The 19442-nt window shown below is 43.3% G+C and overlaps 1 protein-coding gene across 8 annotated transcripts in view; it reads left to right on the forward strand.

Annotated features, from left to right (window-relative positions):
• Positions 1–2478: 2478 nt before the first annotated feature.
• Positions 2479–19442, forward strand: part of ppm1bb (protein phosphatase, Mg2+/Mn2+ dependent, 1Bb) — a 31479-nt gene continuing 14515 nt past the window's right edge. For all 8 annotated transcript variants that reach the window (XR_013965777.1, XR_013965778.1, XM_080789206.1 and 5 more), the window contains exons 1-2: positions 2479–3122; positions 18324–19187. Coding sequence is in view for 6 of the 8 variants with exons in the window: in XM_080789206.1 (XP_080645332.1) it covers positions 18345–19187 (843 nt within the window). In the remaining 2 variants the exon portion in view is untranslated. The remainder of the gene's footprint in view (positions 3123–18323; positions 19188–19442) is intronic.

The raw sequence follows: 19442 nt of genomic DNA on the forward strand, positions 1-19442 counted from the left end.
AGCTCAAGAACTTGTTTACAGCCAGGCCCTGCTCATAGAACATTTCATGGTAGAGGTTCAATGCCTTGTCCAAGGGCTCTTCAGCGGTAGTCATTTTAACGTGCCGGTCCGGGGATACGAACTAGCGATCTTCCGATATCCAGACCGCTCCGCAAACCGTTCGGCCACCGCTGCCCCTGTACAGTTGAGTAAAGTGAGTACAGGCCTACTTTGAATTAATTCTGTTCTTTGAATTCTCTGTTATTTATTTTAGGAGCAGCAGGCCATATCTCAAGGTATTCAGTATTTCCACACAGTGTAAATAAAAACCCGACACTTTGAGAGTGAGCGATTGAATGTGATGTAATATGAAATACCTGAGGCCTTGTTCATCAGATGGGAGAAAGCAAGTCGACCTCCTGTGAAGTCCTCTAAACTAACTCAGAAGGGAGTAAAATAATAAAATTTAACCACATTAAAACCTGTTTCCTATGTCCAGCTTTTGATGTATTTGATTGATTGATTGAAAGATGTATTAACAGTATATGCAGAATAGGTACATTTCAGCAAAACTCAATACAAAAACGGTTAACTGTGTGACTGTGGACGACACCAAAAAGCATTACGCTTGTTTACAATAGGGTCCACCATTTTCAATTCATCAGATTTTAAGCTCAAATTGTTCATTTTCTGGTTGTATTTCTGTGGAAAATTCCTGCAACACTGTTTACTTTCATATCTCTACTGTACCTTCTCCATGCCGGTGGTTGGATTTTCCTTTTGTCTGGCGTTATCAGCAGTGGTATATACAGTAACTTACGTACTACTACTTACTTACTTACTTACTTACTTACTTACTTTACTAAATTTAATTAAGTAAGTATGTCACCTAATTTGGAGGTATTTTACTTTACTAGAGTATTTCCCATTCTCAGTACTTTTACCTCTATACCTCTACATCTCAGAGACTCCACAACAATTATTTACTGTAGTTACTATATAGTTACTTTGTCAATTTAGATTATTATTATTATTATTATAATAAAACATACATTAACCACTTCAGCGCTATTTAAACTTTGGCTATTTGACAATAGCCAATCTACAAACTCACAACAACACGTCACGATGCTGTGAGCTTGTAGATCTGCTACATTTTGGCGACACTCTTTTGTACTTTTCTTCAAGTGATTTTCCGGACTTTTACTTGTTGTAACAGAATGTTTCTAAATGGCAGCATTGATACTTTTACTTAAGTAAAAACATATAGCTATTTTTCCGGCAGTAAACATGACCTCCACTTTGTATTGCCTCTGCCAGGTTTATCTGTTAGACTGTTACACAGACACCAGTGACCTGAAGCTTTCTGAACTTGACGTTCAAATATTATAGGCCTATACCTTTCTCCCTCCTGGCATCCAAGTTTGTGCAGATTGCATTGCAGGATTGCAGACTCACTCAACATCTTTCTATACCGCAGTCCCACCCATATCTCTGTGTTTGCACTTTTTCCTCAATTTTGAGACAGATCTATAGTCTATACTGATTATGTTATACAGTAGCTATATAGACAGTGATGGAAGAAGTACTCGCATAAAAAACTATATTGTTTTACAGTATATGAAATATAATACATCTGTTGTTATTTCTTCTGAAAATCACCCCATTAACCAACCCATTAAAACTGGGAAAGCATCCGTGTCACTGTAGATTTTAATTACTTGTCATTAACCATTATTTTATTATTCAAATATAGCAGAACTACAAGCAGTGGTTCTCAAAGTGGGGTTCGGGGACCCTCAGAGGGTCCTTGGGGTTGTTCCAGCGACCAGCGCCGCCGCCCCCAGCAGATTCATTCATATCAATTTTGACAAAATGTTTGACAACCACTGCTGTATGTAACGGGGAACCAATGAGAACGCGGCTTTGGAATAGAGGGGGCAGAGCTGATTGGCAGAGTAGAAGGCCCAATCGGCCTCCGAGGCGGCGTAGACCAATGGCGGCGCGCGTACCCAAAAATAGCACCTCCTCTTGTTCAGTACCAGTGTTGCCATGTCCGCTTATTATAAGAGATTTTCGGCTTGTTTTTTCCTGTAACGCTGTTTGTAAATATTAAGTTGCGGTATTTTGTTGTTTCTAAAGTGTAGTAGCGTATTTAGGCTTGTTTCCTAAATAGTTGTTTAAACCAGTGGTTCTCAAACATTTTCATTGTCAAGCCAGGTCAGGACCCCCCCATTGAATTGTCCACAGACTCCACACAGACCCCCATTTATTTATTTTGAATTAAAAAACTAGATTTTTGGTAAAACAGCATCACAAGCTTGTAGATCGGTTGATGAATATTATATTTAGAAATTGCTCATTTTTGTCCTCCGTGGTGGAAAGCCTGGTGAGGCGAGGAGGTTACATTTGTGGAGTAGGCTTAAATTATTTTGAGCTTGTTTTCATAGGCCTCGGTGGCTCATTCCTCTCGCACAATCTGGCAACGCTGTTCAGCACCCAAAGTGGAAGGATAGCTGAGCCTCTGCTCTGTGGCCTTTTCAATGGACGAACAACACCCGGGTTGTTATTATATTATCTAATATAAACCCCCATTCCCGATCTGTCTAGTTAGCCGCTCTCTAGCCGGTCCACCGTCTGGTTTGTTGTGCGGAAGAGGAGAGAGAGAGAGAGAGAGAGAGAAAGAGAGAGAGAGAGAGAGAGAGAGAGCCTTATTTGTAGCGAACTGTTGTTTTAACGGAGCGAAAAGAGGGACACAAACTTGGCGTCAAACATGCGTGTGAATCAACGCCGTCCAAGCAGGGAAGAAGAACCGCGGAGAAAGGAATTATCTTCGCTCATCTGAGAGAGAGAGAGACACACAGAGAGAGAGGCCAACAACAAATCTCGTGTATTATTATTATTATTATTTTCCGTGCGCGCGCGTGTGTGTGTGTGTATGTCAAAATAAGGAAACACCACCACCACCAAGCTAGCCCCGGTTAGCATTAGCTTGAAAAGATATTATATACATATATATATATATTTATACATAGATGTAAGTTAGTTAGGTTTATAACTATATTATCTTCACATCACCGAGGAAAAGGACTTGGTCTGTCTGTGAGATTGGATCTACATTCTTAACAGAACGGCAGGAAAACGTAAGTAGCTAGCTTGTTGTATCTGTATGTATGTGTTTGTGTGACTGTGTGAGACTGTGAGTGTGTGTGTGTGTGTGTGTGTGTGAGAGAGGGAGAGAGGCTAACGTCATTAGCCTCACACAACACACACACACACACCGTTTTGACAAGCTGTGAAACCAAACCAACGGCTGGCTGTGCGAAACCAACGACACATAATAACCCCCCCACCCTCCTTCCTCCCCCCCAAACAAACGGCTTCGTTTTATTTACACGGCGGTCAGTGAGTCAGTATCGGTGTAGCCCGACGACAATGACGTATATCTATATATATATATTATTATATATTGGTGTATATGTTTTTGTCTCCCCAACGCCGACCGACGCCTCCGAAGAAAGCATCAAAGTGCCGCCTGCCTGCCTGTGCTGTGTTGATCACGGCGAGCCGGCGACACTTGTCTCTCCCCCCCGGGGAAAGGACTTGGTTCCCCCCCCCCCCCCGACACCACGGGTCGTTGGCCCTGACGGTGGTCAGTGGTGCTTGTTAATGTTAAAGTAGCCTCAAGTGGGCTAGTATCGCTAGCTCATACTAGCCCACTTGAGGCTAATTTAACAGCTAGCTAGTTAGCTAGCAGCACTACAGTAGCAACAAGCAAGCAGTACAAACACAGCTGGGCCTTCCCTGCAGTGGCGACCAGTGTAGTAGTATTGCGATCTGTGTAAACTTACAAAAAAAACCACACACACACACCCAAAATATGAGTTTACTTTGAATGAAACGAAATCAAAACAAAGGCAGTATAAACACTTCGATTCTACGCCTTTTGAAATCATACAGTACAATGCACTGCAATTGGCTATTATCATCATAGCGGTTATGGTAACGGAGTAATATAGCTGGAAAGCAGGCTATAGAGGTGTTTGTGAAATGGAGTTTTGAGCATGCGGACCAGTCAGTGGGTTGGTTGGTAAACACTTCAACTTTAATCTTATCAATAAAAAATGCCACACATGCGGTGCTTAAAACTACGTCCCCTGCTGCACCACAGTCTTGTGGTTTTTTTTTTACTAGCAGTTTGGCTGCTTGCTTGAAACACAATCTCCATGGTGCCATTGTAGTGGATCAGTGACTTTAGCTAGCGTTAGCCTCGTAGCCACGGTGGTTAAAAATGTTGGGTTAATTATTGAACACGGTTCCCCCCCCCACCCCCTCCAGCGGTTAATCCGATCCCCCCAGCCTTCTATGCAGAACTTTGTTTTGGGATTGCCTGGTTGGTTGGCTGGTTGTCTCTCTCTGCTATGACCAGCTATTACCACAGATGAGCTGAATTATGATGGTTGTGCACGGCTAAAATGAGTTAAAGGCATGACTCATGATGAGTGAATCAATATATGTATATGACAGGTTATGTTTTAGTGACCCCACTCTCCAGTTTGACAAGGATTTTCTTTTTATCTCGGGGAACCCAGTCTACACATTCAAATCCTACATTTAAATTAGAATCTGGTGGTAAGGGTCCATTTGCTTATATTTGTATACCCACTTACCCAGAGTTACAGAAAGGCAAGCCAGGGACCAGGGTCCACTTGTACACAAAGTTACAATGCACCAAGACCCATAAGGGCCAACCCAAATTGGCTCCTTCTGGTGTGACGTGAACAATTTGTTTTTGTTAGATGTAATTCATTTGGACAAAATGACCACTGCAACTGCATGTTACAACAGTTACATTATCGCTATCAATGTGCTTAGTTGCTGGGATATAATTCATTAATTAACTTGACCGACACAACAGTGAGGTTATATTTGTGTTTTCCATGGTGGAAAAGGCTTTATATATCCACCTAATGAATAATTTAGTCGGCTAAAACATAACGACATTGGTTATTATAAGTTGACATGGTACAACTGCACTTCATTTTGTCAGTGGCTGAACCTTTCATAATATGCCGCTCGTGTGTCATTTGAATGAGCAAATAGGAGTGTTCCCTCTCTGACTGCTGAACAGCAATCATACGCTTCCTCTACTGTTGAGGAATGTAGAGAGAAAGTCGGAGAGTTACCACATATTGATTTATATTGTTAAATCATCTCGTATATTATACAAGAGTGGCGTTCTTTGGTTTCTTTCTGGTTCTCAACATTGTTAGCAGCAATAACGTCACCGTAGAAGTGAAAGAGAAATCTAACATTTGTAGTACGAGTCGTTTATTCATCATAGGAGTCATACACGGCAGACAAGACAAGTCCGTCCCTAAAACTGGACAGTGTGTGCACTCTAGTCTACATGAAGGCAGTGGTGAAATTTGGACCGGCGCAACTGTTCTCTGTAAAGTATTGCACTGGTTTTTGTCCCGTCGCGATTCTCGCGAATCACTGGTGTGGACTTGGCTTAATGGAACTCAGCTTAACTAATGGAAAAAGTGTGTGGTCACGCCAGACTTGCCTATAGTATGCTGTTAAACTTTAAACTGCTGTTGTAAATGTAAACTTGTTTTCTTTGGACTGTAAAGGTGAAATGGATATAGTTTCCACAAGTTGCCATTGTTCTATTATCACAGTTCCACTCCTATGAGGGTAGGGCTGAGCAATGTGACTTCAAATCAATTCAACATGACGATTATTTCAGGCTGTTGCCTCAATTATGATTAATGAAGGATTATTTTAGTTAACATAGCAGATCTACAAGCTCACAACATTTCGTGGTGTGTTTTATGATCTTTTAAATCGGCTAATTGTGTACGCTACCTACGTAAACGTGTTGGATTTGTTAAAAATAAGAGAAACCTGCTCGATCACAATTTTGTGATTGGATTATTTTAAACCTTTTAACATGGACTCAATGATGAACTCAGTTTGCATATTTGTCATACGATATATATATATATATATATATACACGATATATATATATATATATATATATATAATATTTATATAGTTTGAGTGTGACAGACATACAAGGTGCCTCAGCCCTCATTCCTCAGCCCTGGTGGGAGAATTAACCCATTTTGACCTGAGGACGATTCTACAAATCAAATGTCTTCTAAATCCTGACAGTTTTCAGAAAAACCCATCCATGAAAAACCCCACACGATTTTTCAAAAATAGCAGACCTACAAGCTCGTAGCGTGGCACTCTGTGTCGCACTATGAGCTCGTAGATCTGCTATTTTTCAATAGCTGAAGTATAACATTGCGTTAAAAGTTCCATGTTTGTGTAACAGTTCAGCAGCGTTGTATCAATGTATCTTCTCACAGGGCTAGTGGTGCAGCAGCCAAAAGCTTCTCTTTAAAATTGCCCTCGATGCCATGGCAATTAATAGGGTTAGTCCCTCCTTCCCCCCAAAAAATACCCAACAACAACACAATTAGACACAAAGGATGATGCACTTGAACAGGACTTGTGGCACGTGGATCAGTTTTAGGCCCTTTTTAGATTTGACATTGTGAGTATTGTGTATGTGTGTATTGTGTAAGATGCATCTCAGACATGATTAATTCAATTCTTGTGCTACCAGTTTTGAAAGACGGGTCTTTCAAATGGAAAGCTTAGAGGGTGAAGGAAGGGCAGAATGAGGTTTAAATGCTTTGGTCAACAACAACATACAGTTGCATCTTGCCGTCATGTTTTGGTGATTTATTTTCTTTAGCAGTACCAGCAGGAACGTCTAAACCAGTGGTTCTCAAAGTGGGTCTCCGGGGGATGCTCAGCAGGGTTCCTTGAGGAGTTCTATTTGTACGCTCTGAGTAGGGCATTCACTTCTAGTCATCTTTACTAGTTGACTAGTTGCCTAGTTTACTAGTCGACTAGTTGTTTAACTACCTATTATGTTAAAGAACAGAGAAAATAAATAAATAAATATTTTAGTGATGCACCGAATATTCGTCCGCAGAAAATATTCGGCAGAAAATGGCTAAAAAAGCATTTTTCTGCCTGTGCCAGTGTATGCAATTAATGCATTCAAATGAGCTGAATAAATGTTTTATGGACCCATAACAGTGATTATTATTTAAGTTAAGTTTTGCCATAAACATAAATCAGGTAGCTTTAAGGTACGGCAATGACAGCAATGGTAGGCAAAAAAATATATAATATTAAATATATTCGGATATTCGGTTTTCGGCCAACTGTTTCTTATATTCGGTTTCGGCCAAGAATTTCCCTTTCGGTGCATCCCTAAAATATTTAAAAACTGTACTTTGGTGACTTACTATAACTATAATCTACCTGATCTTGAGGCCTACAAAATCGGGGGGAAAAACTAGTAACCAAAACTAGTACTAACAACAAGGTCGACTAGCCCTAGCTCTGAGTCATCATGGCTGTCCTTGATATATAAGGGAAACTTTGACAGGAATAGACTCGCTCACTGTATAGAAAAAGAAGTAAAACTCCTTAGACTGAGACTTAGAAAAATATATTTTATTTTATTTTATCATGCTCTTATGGTGCTCTGTGCTCATGGTGCAATTAAAAAGCAAACGTTTCGGTCCTCAGACCTTCGTCAGTGCTATCTGAGGTCTGAGGACCGTAACGTTTGCTTTTTAATTGCACCATGAGCACAGAGCACCATGAGCACAGCATGATAAAATAAAAGAAAATATATTTTTCTAAGTCTCAGTCTAAGGAGTTTTACTTATTTTTCTATACGGTGAGCAAGTATTTTCCTGTCAAAGTTTCCCGTATGTTTTTGAGACCACCGCTACCGTAGTCAAGTTTGAAGAAAAAAAGGACGAAGAAAAGGTGCAACAGTTTTCTCAGTGCTTCAGTGTCCTTGATATATAAAAGTTTGGGAACCAAATTTGTCTAAGGAGCAATCCTGACTTTGTTGAATGGGAGCGTCATCTTTGCAGCCATTCACTAGACCCCCCCCCCTCCCCATATGCAGTTTGAGAGACCCACCTCCTATCAGTATCAGGTGGTGATATTGAGCACAGGTGACTGTGTGTGACGACGTCACCTCCTGGAGTTTGACCTCTACCAGATAAGGGAGGAGGTCAGTCACTGATACTGCATATATTCTTATCTCAGCCGTTATATAATGGCGCTGGGGCAGGTGAGACGGCCAAAGCCACAGAGACTTTGGGAGGACTAAACTAAAGGGTGTGTTTTTAGTCGTTTCCAAGGGTCTCATCATGGAGGGAGACCCTTACTATTACCGTATTGTGCCGGATATTATGACTGATTCATAAAACGACCCCCATTTTTCCAAGACTCATTTGTGGAAAAATAGTTTTTAAAAACATTAAAGAACAATCTGGTTCTTTTTTTCTTTTAATGTTTTTTTTTGTGGCTTTCGCCTTTATTTTATATATTTTATGGAGGGATAGACAGTAGGCTGACAGGAAATAAGGAGAGAGATGGGGGGGGGGGGGGGGGGAAGACATGCAGTGAAGGCCGTTGGGATCGGGAGTCAAACCCGCGGCACACTGCCAGACTGGATTGTACCAGCCAAGGTGCCTGGACCGCTGAGCCATGGCCCAGGCCAAGATAAAATGGTTTATTTTAAAATGTTTCTATAATCATTTTTAAATGAAATGATTTTCATATGACTTCATATCACAATAGAGTACCATAGTAAATGTGCAGTAACAAAATAGAATTGTGTGTTCACCAAGTGTCACTGTTGTACAGCCTCTATCAGACACACACAGGCCAGGGAGGAGGGCTAGTACAGTACAGTACAGTGCAGTACAGTGCAGCACAGTACAGTACCACTCAATTCAAACGGGTCAGATTTTTGGCTAGACCTGGCCCTGACTAAGAATTAACACTGTACCCATTGTTTTGTTTTCACATTTGGAGACTTACGGTTAAATCCGTACTCTTCACAAAGCTTCTTTTTTTTTTTTTTTCATGCACAGCTCAAGCTGCAGCAAGAAGTTGCTGACCAAACTATATTTGATTGAATTGCCAGCACTATGAAACAAATTGTTTATCGTTTGACACATACTAAATCAACTGATATTGACACAGTAGGAGGCTGGGTTTCACTTAACCCATTCTGGGAGGGAACCCATTTTGGTGTTAGCACTATGTTATGCTTTAGCTATTGAAAAATAGCAAATCTACAAGCTCATAGCTGTAGGTCTGCTATTTTTGAAAAATCGAAGAGCGACTGACATAGAAGACATTTTTTTTAATCTGATCTCAGGTCAGAATGAAAACTGTCAGGATGTAGAAGACATTTTTAGAATCTGATCTCGGGTCAGAATGGGTTTAAAGGTGGAGGGGGTGGCCAGCTAGCAGCACAGGGCTCAGTAAAAACAATATATAAATTTTCAGCTGAACCAAGTGTTATAGTTCATCATCTAGTTATTCTGACTGAAATAATACCTTGTCACAAACATGGGCTCAGATCTAGGTTGGAGAAGATTGGTGAGATATCACAGTACAGTACATTCTACAGTACTGTACAGTATTGGTTCTCCACCATTTGAGTTGCTGCCTAGTGAGTGAGTGAGTGGGTATATCGTCACTATTCTATTCACACACCCAAAGTGGTCAAAGTTTGTTAGGCCTGGCTCTAACAACGGATGAGCTAGTTATATGAGAATGCAGAGTTGCGAAAAGATCAAATTACAATACCCTATTGCTGACCTTTGAATCGTTTGTAGCTGTCTAGTGTCTAGTACCGTCTAATCAGGGAGTACGTTGACTTGGGATGGCAGGTGTAATTAATGTTATTGGACAAAGATTCAGTAGCAATATCACTGGTTCGTTGAAGCCAGTGACTTTGATTTTAACGGGTGGTAAATGGGGTTGGGATCCTTTTTTTGTTTTAGGGATTACCTATTTCCCTTAACAATTCCTACATCGTTGCTGTCGGGAGGAAACCTTATAACTCAATTCTTTAGGTTTTGGATTTCTTTTCGAAAATATCAAACCAATGGAAAGTGGTAAACGCTTTGGACAAAACCTTTTAACTCTATAGAGCGGCGCAGTCCCTCCCCCTTTCAGAACAACGAACGGCCCATAGGCTGTTTATTTTTATTTTTATTTAAAGACCTTTTAAGCGTCGTACGAAGCCAACTCTTGTCGTGACAAATCATGACAACACACACAATATTTCGGGCCAAACAAAGAATTAGAAAGTAGAAAAAAAACGGCAGGTTACAACACTTTCTTTGTTGTTTTTCTTCTTTGTAATTATTTAAGGGATGTCAAACTCGAATACACAGTGGGCCAAAATAAAGAAATTGGTACAAGTCTATAGGGCCGGACTGTGTTTCAACACACAGGCCATTTTTGGGGAGAGGGGTAGCTGAAAGTTGACCACAAGTGATATACTTTCACTGCTGATCAATAGCGAAGAGAAGACGCATGCTTGCGCTTGCGGGCCCTCGATACGTGACAATGCACTCGTAGTGCATTGTGGGATTGTAGTATTATGGTGGTCCGTGCAATATACCAGAGGGCCAATTCTTAATACTAATTAAATATCATCCCGCGGGCCAAAGATAATTCATTCACGGGCCTGATTTGGCCCCCGGGCCTTGAGTTTGACAATATGACCCAGCTTTAGAAGACACTGGCGTTGTAGTCATTTGCTTCATGACGATGAGCTGCCTATACTAGCTATATTGGGGTTTCTTTTCACATAAAGCGCAGTGCAGCTCCACAGCTCCTGCCAGCTCACCAGTGTGTGTGTGACACAGTCAGCCACTGCCTGCATTATTGCCCACCCTTTGCAGGAATGTTTTGTTTCTTTAAATGCAGGAGGGAGGGGAGATGTGATGGGGAAATGAAATATCCTATTATATTCTGAATGCTGTGGTATAAATGGCTGGATTTGAGTCTGTGCGGTAGAACGGAAGCTATTTTCACTTTCAATCGGTGACCTGAGGAGACCTTGTGTCTTCCCAGAGGAATTTAACTGGCAAATTGCATCCGCTCTCCAACACTGGGCTTAGTCATGTAGAGAATCACCAAGACAATGTTATAATCCCCTGCTACTGTATATAACCCATTCTGACCTGAGATCAGATTCATACGAGGTTTCCACTGGACACACAACTGGTCTGATCAACCCATTCTGACCTAAGATCAGATTCTAAAAATGTCAGTCGTTCTTCGATTTTTCAAAAATAGCAGACCTACAAGCTCGTATCGCGCCACTCGGTGGCGCGATATGAGCTTGTAGATCTGCTATTTTTCAATAGGTAAAGCATAACATGATGCTAACACCAAAATGGGTGCCCGGTCAGAATGGGTTAAGACGGTTGATATAAGACGGTTGACAAAATGAATTTAACCCATTTAGATCCGAGCTCCATTCTACAAAATGTCTTCTAAATCATGACCGTTTTCTGGAAAAACCTGCGTTTCTATATCAGTGGTTCTCAAAACAATGTCTGTATTTGGCCCGCAGACCCCCCATCTGAACATATGTTGTTCCAGGGACCTGCCCAGAAGCAAAAACATTTGCTCTGAAAGAATATATATTCAAAGATTTGTGCCACATTATGACGATCTTTCAAAAATGGCAGACCTACACAAGCTCGTAGCACGGCACTATGAGCTTGTAGATCTGCTATTTTTCAATAGCTAAATGCTTAAAACAGCAAAAGGGGTTCCCGCCCAAGATGCGTTAATATTTAAATGTGATTCTATTGTGAAAATGGATCCAAAATAAACATACCAGGTTAAATGTGGTTAACTTAAACTAGTCTATACTTAGTACACCTGAGTCCTGAGGGCACTATTGACCTTATTCTTGGCCAAAAATGTTCGATGACTACCTTTTTTCACTGACAAACTAAATGATGAACTAAGCTATGATGACTAAAACTAAGACTCAATATATTGAGAATTTCGTCAATTCTTTTTAAACTAGACTAAAATGTTAGGAAGGGACTAGTCGACAAGAGATCCAGTAGAAGTCATTTTACACTTGATTACATGCTGAAAATAGCAGATCTACAACTGAGCTTGCTATTTTCAGCATGTGCAAAATCTGTCATTACAAGGCCCACCAAAATACATTTTAGTCTACTAAATAAACTGTGGATTTAGTGGACTAAAATCGCATGACACTTAGTCGACTAAAACTAGACTAACACTTAAACAGTCCAGGTGACACAAATATGACTAAAACTGAAGTTTCAGTCACAAAGACTATGACTAAACTAAAATAGAAATTTGCTGCCAAAAACAACACAGTTCTTGGCCCTTCCAGGCCGGGTTCCATTGAGTTGTTCACTGTGTGCTGCTTCATTCAATAGCTGTTCACTTCCTCCCTACTAGGGCACTGCAGGTGTACGCAATGCTGCTAATCGGCACTGTTGCCAGATTTTGCAAGAGAAACAAGCGACTTCTATAAAAAACAAGAAGCGACTATAGGCTCATTTTACCACTTTGATAATCTGCCATTTGAAAATGGCAGGTCTAGTCCAAAATACTATGCTGTGATGGCGTTGAAATGCCTGGTTTATACTTGGCTGTGTGCTGCGGAGAGACTCACACCTGCACACAATCAAACATATAAGATGACATGTCTTATTTCTACTGGATCTCGTCTCGACTAGTCACTCCCTAAACATTTTAGTCTAGTTAGTTAAGTGGTTTTTTATTTATTTGTTTGGCTTAAGTTTTAGTCACCATGGCGTAGTTTTTAGTTGGTTTTCGTAGGTGAGAAAAAAAAAACCTAAAAGATAAGTCGGACGAACATTTTCCATCATAGTTTCAGTCGCCAAACTTAACCCATTCTGACCTGAGATCAGATTCATACGAGGTTTCCACTGGACACACACACTGGTCTGATTAACCCATTCTGACCTGAGATCAGATTCTAAAAATGTCAGTCGTTCTTCGATTTTTCCAAAAATAGCAGACCTACAAGCTCGTAGTATGAGCTTGTAGATCTGCTATTTTTCAATAGCTATAAAGCAAAATGGGTTCCCGTTCAGAATGGGTTAAACACCGACAAGACGCTCCTTCCGACGGTCATACTGGAGTGCACCCAGAGCCGGCCCACACCACACCACACCACACGCCCCTCTTGGTTGCATACAGGCTAGGCTGCGTCCATGACAACAGGGCCCTCCCTCCTTGTGATCCCAGCTTATCCCGTGTGTGTGAGAGAGAGAGAGAGAGAGAGAGAGAGAGAGGTAAAACATAGCTGGCCGGGGTCTTAGCGTGGTACTTATGTATGGCTTGATTCATGAGAAGACGAGCCCTTCCCCTACCCCACCCTCGGGCCTGTCAACGCGGGGGAACATAAGTTAGGTGGGTGGGGCATCATCATGCGTGTGTGTGGGTAGGAAGGAAGGACGCGTCGATTGACTGATCGGCCATCGTGTGTCCTTTAAGCGGCTCTGTCTCTATACTCTCTGCACGTTGTCTCCAGACTGTGAGGAGGGTGTGAAAGAAGGAAAACTGGATGCAGCGTTTGCCCGGGAACATGGAATAGCAAACGTGTGTGTGTGTGTGTGTGCGTGTGTCACACTGTAAGCCTTACGATAATCTCCCTCATAAGAGAGCATATTTGTGTGTGACTACTGACTGACCACGGAGCTTAACTGAGACACTAGGAGGCATTATGCAATCCCCGTACCTCCACTTCCCTCTTTAGAGCCAGCAGTTTTTGGCTGCCACAATTGTCTTGTGTGTGTGTGTGTGTGTGTGTGTGTGTGTGAGGGGGGGGGGAGGAGAAGGAGGAGGAGAGGAGAGGAGAGGAGAGGAGAGGAGAGGAGAGGAGGTTAACTTAGTTTCGGCTTGTGGTTGAGATACGTCTGACAGCGATTTAAGAGAGGTGTAGTGGTCTGGTCGAGAGTGCCTAGTTTCGGTCTGAAATAAAGCTACTTTTCCTTTCTGTGCGTGTATGTGCAAGCACACGCTGTAAACGTGAAGGGGGAATGTCGCAGTGTGTGTCTGTGTCTGTGTGTGTGTGTGTGTGTGTGTGTGTGTGCGGCGCACATGCCTGTCTGCATGTCTCTCCTTACAGGGTCTGGTTGCCGCTGTGCCTGTTTTTAATGGGAAGATGATGCAACTGTACTGTAGCCATTCCTCTTTTCTACCAGGCATGTATAAGTGCGCGCGTGTCCGTGTCGTCGAACGCGCAAGCGCACGTACATTTTGCGTGTGTGTGTGACATAGAGAGAGGGGATGTTGCTGAATGAAGCCCGCCTCGAATGTTTGCACTGGAGGGTGGCTGGTTGCTAGGCGATGCTAGCGTGTTTGTTTTATTTTTAAAGAGAATCACTCGCTGCCGAACATAACAGATCACACACTCTCATTTGCGCGTACACACACGCATGCGCGCACACACACACACACACACACACACGCACACACGCACACGCACACGCACACACACACATCTCCACAGGGTTCCTGTGGATCCTTAAAAAAAGTCTCAACATCTTCAATTTAATTTGTGACATTCAAGGCCTAAAGTGGCTTAAAATGTCTGGAATTGTAGGATTCGTCGGGGCATTAAATTTGATCTAGAGTGTTTTGCAGACAGACAGACAGACAGACAGACATTGTTTATTTCCTTGGCTCTGAACACAACACTGCTAGCCATCCGTGAATGGGAAACTCATGCATGGATGTGATTCTCCCTTCCGTAGCTGGCTGTTGATGTAGACTTATTTTATTTTTGCCACATTTAACCCATAAGACCTACTGTAAGGCCACTTCTACGAATGCCTTCTAAATCGGTACTTCTCAAACTTTTTCGTAATTCATAATGATTGGTTAATGGTATTATCTTTTTTTACTTTTTAGAGGTATTATAAGTCACACTTGTTTGAATTGAGTGGTGCCTTTTAATTTTTGATTTTGTAATGTCATGGTGGAGTGAGTCCATAGCAGTGTTGTTTTTGGCAGTAAATTTCTATTTTAGTTTAGTTATAGTCCTTTGAAATGAAACTTCATTTAATTTTAGTCACCAGGAATGTTTTAGTGTTAGTCTAGTTTTAGTCGACTAAATCTACAGTTGATTTAGTCGACTAAAATGTATTTTGTCGGGCCTTGATGCTGTCGTAATGGCTGATTTTTACACTTGCTGAAAATTGCCGATCTCGTGACGCGTTGTGAGCTTGTAGATCTGCTATTTTCAGCACGAAACAAAGTGTAAAATGTCTAGTCTACTTTAATATACTGGATCTCTTGTCCACTAGTCCCTTGACTCCCTTCCTGACATTTTAGTCTAGTTTTTATTTGACGAAATTGTCAATATATTTAGTCTTTCCATTTAGTTTTCGACGGTGAAAAAAGGTAGTCGACGGACATTTTCCGTCTTAGTTTTAGTCGACGAAAACAACACTGGTCCATAGACTTGGCTGCTACATGACGAGGTTGCAGCCAAGACTCCTTTTCTTCTATGAATTCACCGGTGCCGTTTCAATTTAGCGTTTCGTCTTTTTCGTATGAAAACTAAATTATTTAAACATCAGCCACGTGACATCTTACGTTGTCCTTTCACTGCCCTAAACAAAACATTAAAAGTCCATAGACTTGGCCGGGCAAACGATTTAACGTCATAACAAGTGCTCTAAAACAAACATAAAACATGCCATGATAGACTTGGCTGGCATATGACGTAATCTGGCTCGCAACTGTTGTTTTTAGAGCCTGATCAGATCAGAGGGTTGATCAGAGGGTATACGCTATTAGCTCATGGATTGAAGAGGGAAAACATTGGAGGTAAGAATGGGGTGACTGACTGGCCGCCCCGCCCCGGGCATGAAATCCAAACCTGCTCCGAGTATTAATAGTGCCTTTCTCTCAGACATAGGGGAGCTCATAGCCTGTGATACAGCACAGAGCGCACACACACACACACACACACTAAACCCAGCTGGAGTTACTACTCTACACCTACCGTCCTTTTTTGGGCACATGCCTGCTCTCTGTGCGTGTGCGTGCGTGCGTGTACACATGCTTGCTTGTTGTGGTGCATGACCTCACTGACAATGGTGGTGTCGGCCTTTGGAGCCGTGTGGACATTCTTATCGAGGTCGTCCCTCTCACCACCGTGATGCTAGGGCTTTATTAGTTCTTATTGAGGACGTCCCTCTCACCACCGTGATGCTAGCCAGGGCTTTCCAAGTGCACACACAAACAATAGACTGTTTGATTGTCGGTTCAATTCAGCCGTGCTGCTCAGATGTTGAATGTCACTGGATGCAGTTCAGAAGGTTATATAGCCTGTGTGTGTGTGTGTGTGTGTGTGTGGGTGTGTGTGTGTGTGTGTGTGTGTGTGGGTGTGTGTGTGGGGTGGTTTTTACAGTTGCTGCTGAGCTGATTGCAGGGCAGGGTTGGAAATCTACCGTAGTACTAAAGTAAGCATCAGAATATTTACAGAAGAATCACAATTCTTACAAAATTGACATCCTAAGAAAATTGATATTCTATCCTAATCGGGGGGAGGATACACTTCCTGTGCGTTGGTTTGAGAACGGTGACAACATGATGGTAGTGTTTGTGGTCGCTGAGACTCATCAGTGGGAACTGAAGTCTGTGAACGTAGGGAAAGCTCCCAAGCATATCGATTTACAAACGGTCCGGCATAACAACAGACAAACGTTTTCCAAAACGTTCCCGAAAGCGAGTGTGCCCAGGAGAGGAGATTATCCAAACAGAGACATGGCAGAAGAGAAAAGGTGCCTGAAATGAATTTATGGTAGCACTCACTCAAGGCGAGCCCACTGATAAAAAAACAGCGCCAAGTTGTAAATGATGCCATAAACACGGCAATTTAACTTGAAGCAGACATCAGACACTAGACAGACACCTGACCTCTTTGTTTAGAATCCACCAGCCCAACGGCTGCGATGGGTTGATAATAACTTAGACCCCATCAGGCAATGCATTCATCATGATCTGTAGTACTGAATAAAGCATTGAGTGGCTAACTAAATGAAGTATATCCCTCTCTTAGGCATACTTCACCCCAACTTTTGGGGGGGAGACTTAAAGGGATAGTTCACACACACTTAACCGTACGACTTGGAAGTGAGAGACATGTTCATATTACATTTCACATTAAATTGCAGAGAATTTCTTTAATTAAAACAAACGACGATTTTCGATGACGTCTCACTGTTGCGCTCCTAGGCTGTGGCGCGATGCGATCGGTTTTCAATATCAATAAACTTCGTCTTGGGCGTCAGGCGTCACTAATACTATTAGTAACGCCTGACGCCCAAGACGAGAAAGGACAAAGAACTTCGTCCTGTGCGATGGGGGTGTTAACTCCTTGGATGCTTAATCGCTGGCATCCGTCCGTGGTAGGAACACCCGAAATACCAGATCCACATGCACGTGGCCTTTAGTGACTTTAAGGCTCATAATGAGATGAAGCACGGTGTTCAGGGCTTAACCCATTCTCAGGCGGGAACCGCTTTTGGTGTATGTTATACTTTAGCTTTTGTAAAATAGCAGATCTACAAGCTCATACCGCTGCACCGAGTGCCGCGCTACGAGCTGCAAATCTTTGTATCTATCTATCTATACACTTTCAGAGCGAATGTTTTTAACCCCCATCTTTGCTTCTGGGGGACAACATATTGTCAGATGGGTGTCGGCAGCCAATTACATATATTTTTGGGGGTCCTTTACATGAAAATATTTGAGAACGACTGACATAGAAACATTTTTCAGAAAACTCTTGAATTAAAAGACATTTGTAGAATAGTTCTTGGGTCTAAATGGGTTTTAATAAAACTTTGAGCTGCCGCTAAACAATATAAATAATCTGAGCGTCGGAAACACAGTCTGTGACCCTGGCGCGGAATGGCAAAGTTGTTACTTCCGGTTCAAACGTCAACAACAACAGCTCTTCTCATCTGCTCTTGTCGTGCATTTCTCTGGCACTGGCACCTATACCGCCCTCCTATGGTAACTAGCGTTCAGTGTTAAATGGGCTTTAAGTGTTGTAGAGATGTCTCTGGGGCATTTCATAGAGTTGGTCTGCTTAATTTTATTTCCTCCACTCTGTTCATTAATTGTATTTCCTCCACTCTGTTCATTAAATATACTCGGGGTTAGTTCTGTGGTGTGGTTGAATGGGATGGGGTCATGATGTCTGTGTCATCATTGTTGACAGAACCACTTTGCCCTCTCTCTCTCTGTCTCTCTCTCTCTCTGTCTCTCTCTCTCTCTCTCTCTCTCTCTCTCTCTCTCTCTCTCTGTGTCTCTCTCTCTCTCTGTGTCTCTGTCTCTCTGTCTCTCTCCCCGTGTCTCTGACCTCCCTCTGTCCTCCCCCTCCAGCTGTGTTAAGACGGTGACATTATGGGTGCATTCCTGGACAAGCCGAAGACGGAGAAGCACAGCGCCCACGGCGAGGGCAACGGCCTCCGCTACGGCCTGAGCTCCATGCAGGGCTGGCGGGTGGAGATGGAGGACGCCCACACGGCGGTGGTGGGCCTGCCCCACGGCCTCACGGACTGGTCCTTCTTCGCCGTGTACGACGGCCACGCCGGCTCCCGCGTGGCCAACTACTGCTCGGGCCACCTGCTGGACCACATCCTGGGCACGCCGGGCACGGCGGCCGGCGACTTCGCCTCGGGGCCCGGCGGGCCGGAGGGCGTGAAGGACGGCATCCGCGCGGGCTTCCTGAAGATCGACGAGTACATGCGCAGCTTCTCGGACCTGCGGCAGGGCCTGGACCGCAGCGGCTCCACGGCGGTGGGCGTGCTCCTCAGCCCCGCCCACCTCTACTTCATCAACTGCGGCGACTCGCGCGCCGTGCTCTGCCGCGAGGGCCGCGTGGGCTTCTCCACGCAGGACCACAAGCCCTGCAACCCGCGGGAGAAGGAGCGCATCCAGAACGCCGGCGGCTCGGTGATGATCCAGCGGGTCAACGGCTCCCTGGCCGTGTCCCGCGCCCTGGGGGACTACGACTACAAGTGCGTGGACGGCAAGGGCCCCACGGAGCAGCTGGTGAGCCCGGAGCCCGAGGTGGGCGTGATGGAGCGCGCCCACGAGGGCGACGAGTTCGTGGTGCTGGCGTGCGACGGCATCTGGGACGTGATGTCCAACGAGGAGCTGTGCGAGTTCGTGCGCTCGCGGCTACAGGTGTGCGACGACCTGGAGAAGGTCTGCAACGCCGTGGTGGACACGTGCCTGCACAAGGTAAGGGACACGGACACGTTGTTTGAAGCATATATATATATATATATGTGTATGTATTGATTGGCTTCTGGATTTCAATATTGTAAATAGCCTGGGATATCATATTGTGATGTAAGTAAGTTGTCTGTTTCTTGTTGTTAATCAATTAATTTAAAATGGAGAATCTAAAGATGTTTTGAGCTATATGCCAGACGAGTGACACATGAAAGCCTTCCTCCCAGGCCTGTGTGTGTCAGTGTGTTAGGCTGTGCAACA

This window comes from Protomyctophum bolini (genome assembly GCF_963924005.1).
Source record: "Protomyctophum bolini genome assembly, chromosome: 18".
Lineage (NCBI taxonomy): Eukaryota > Metazoa > Chordata > Actinopteri > Myctophiformes > Myctophidae > Protomyctophum > Protomyctophum bolini.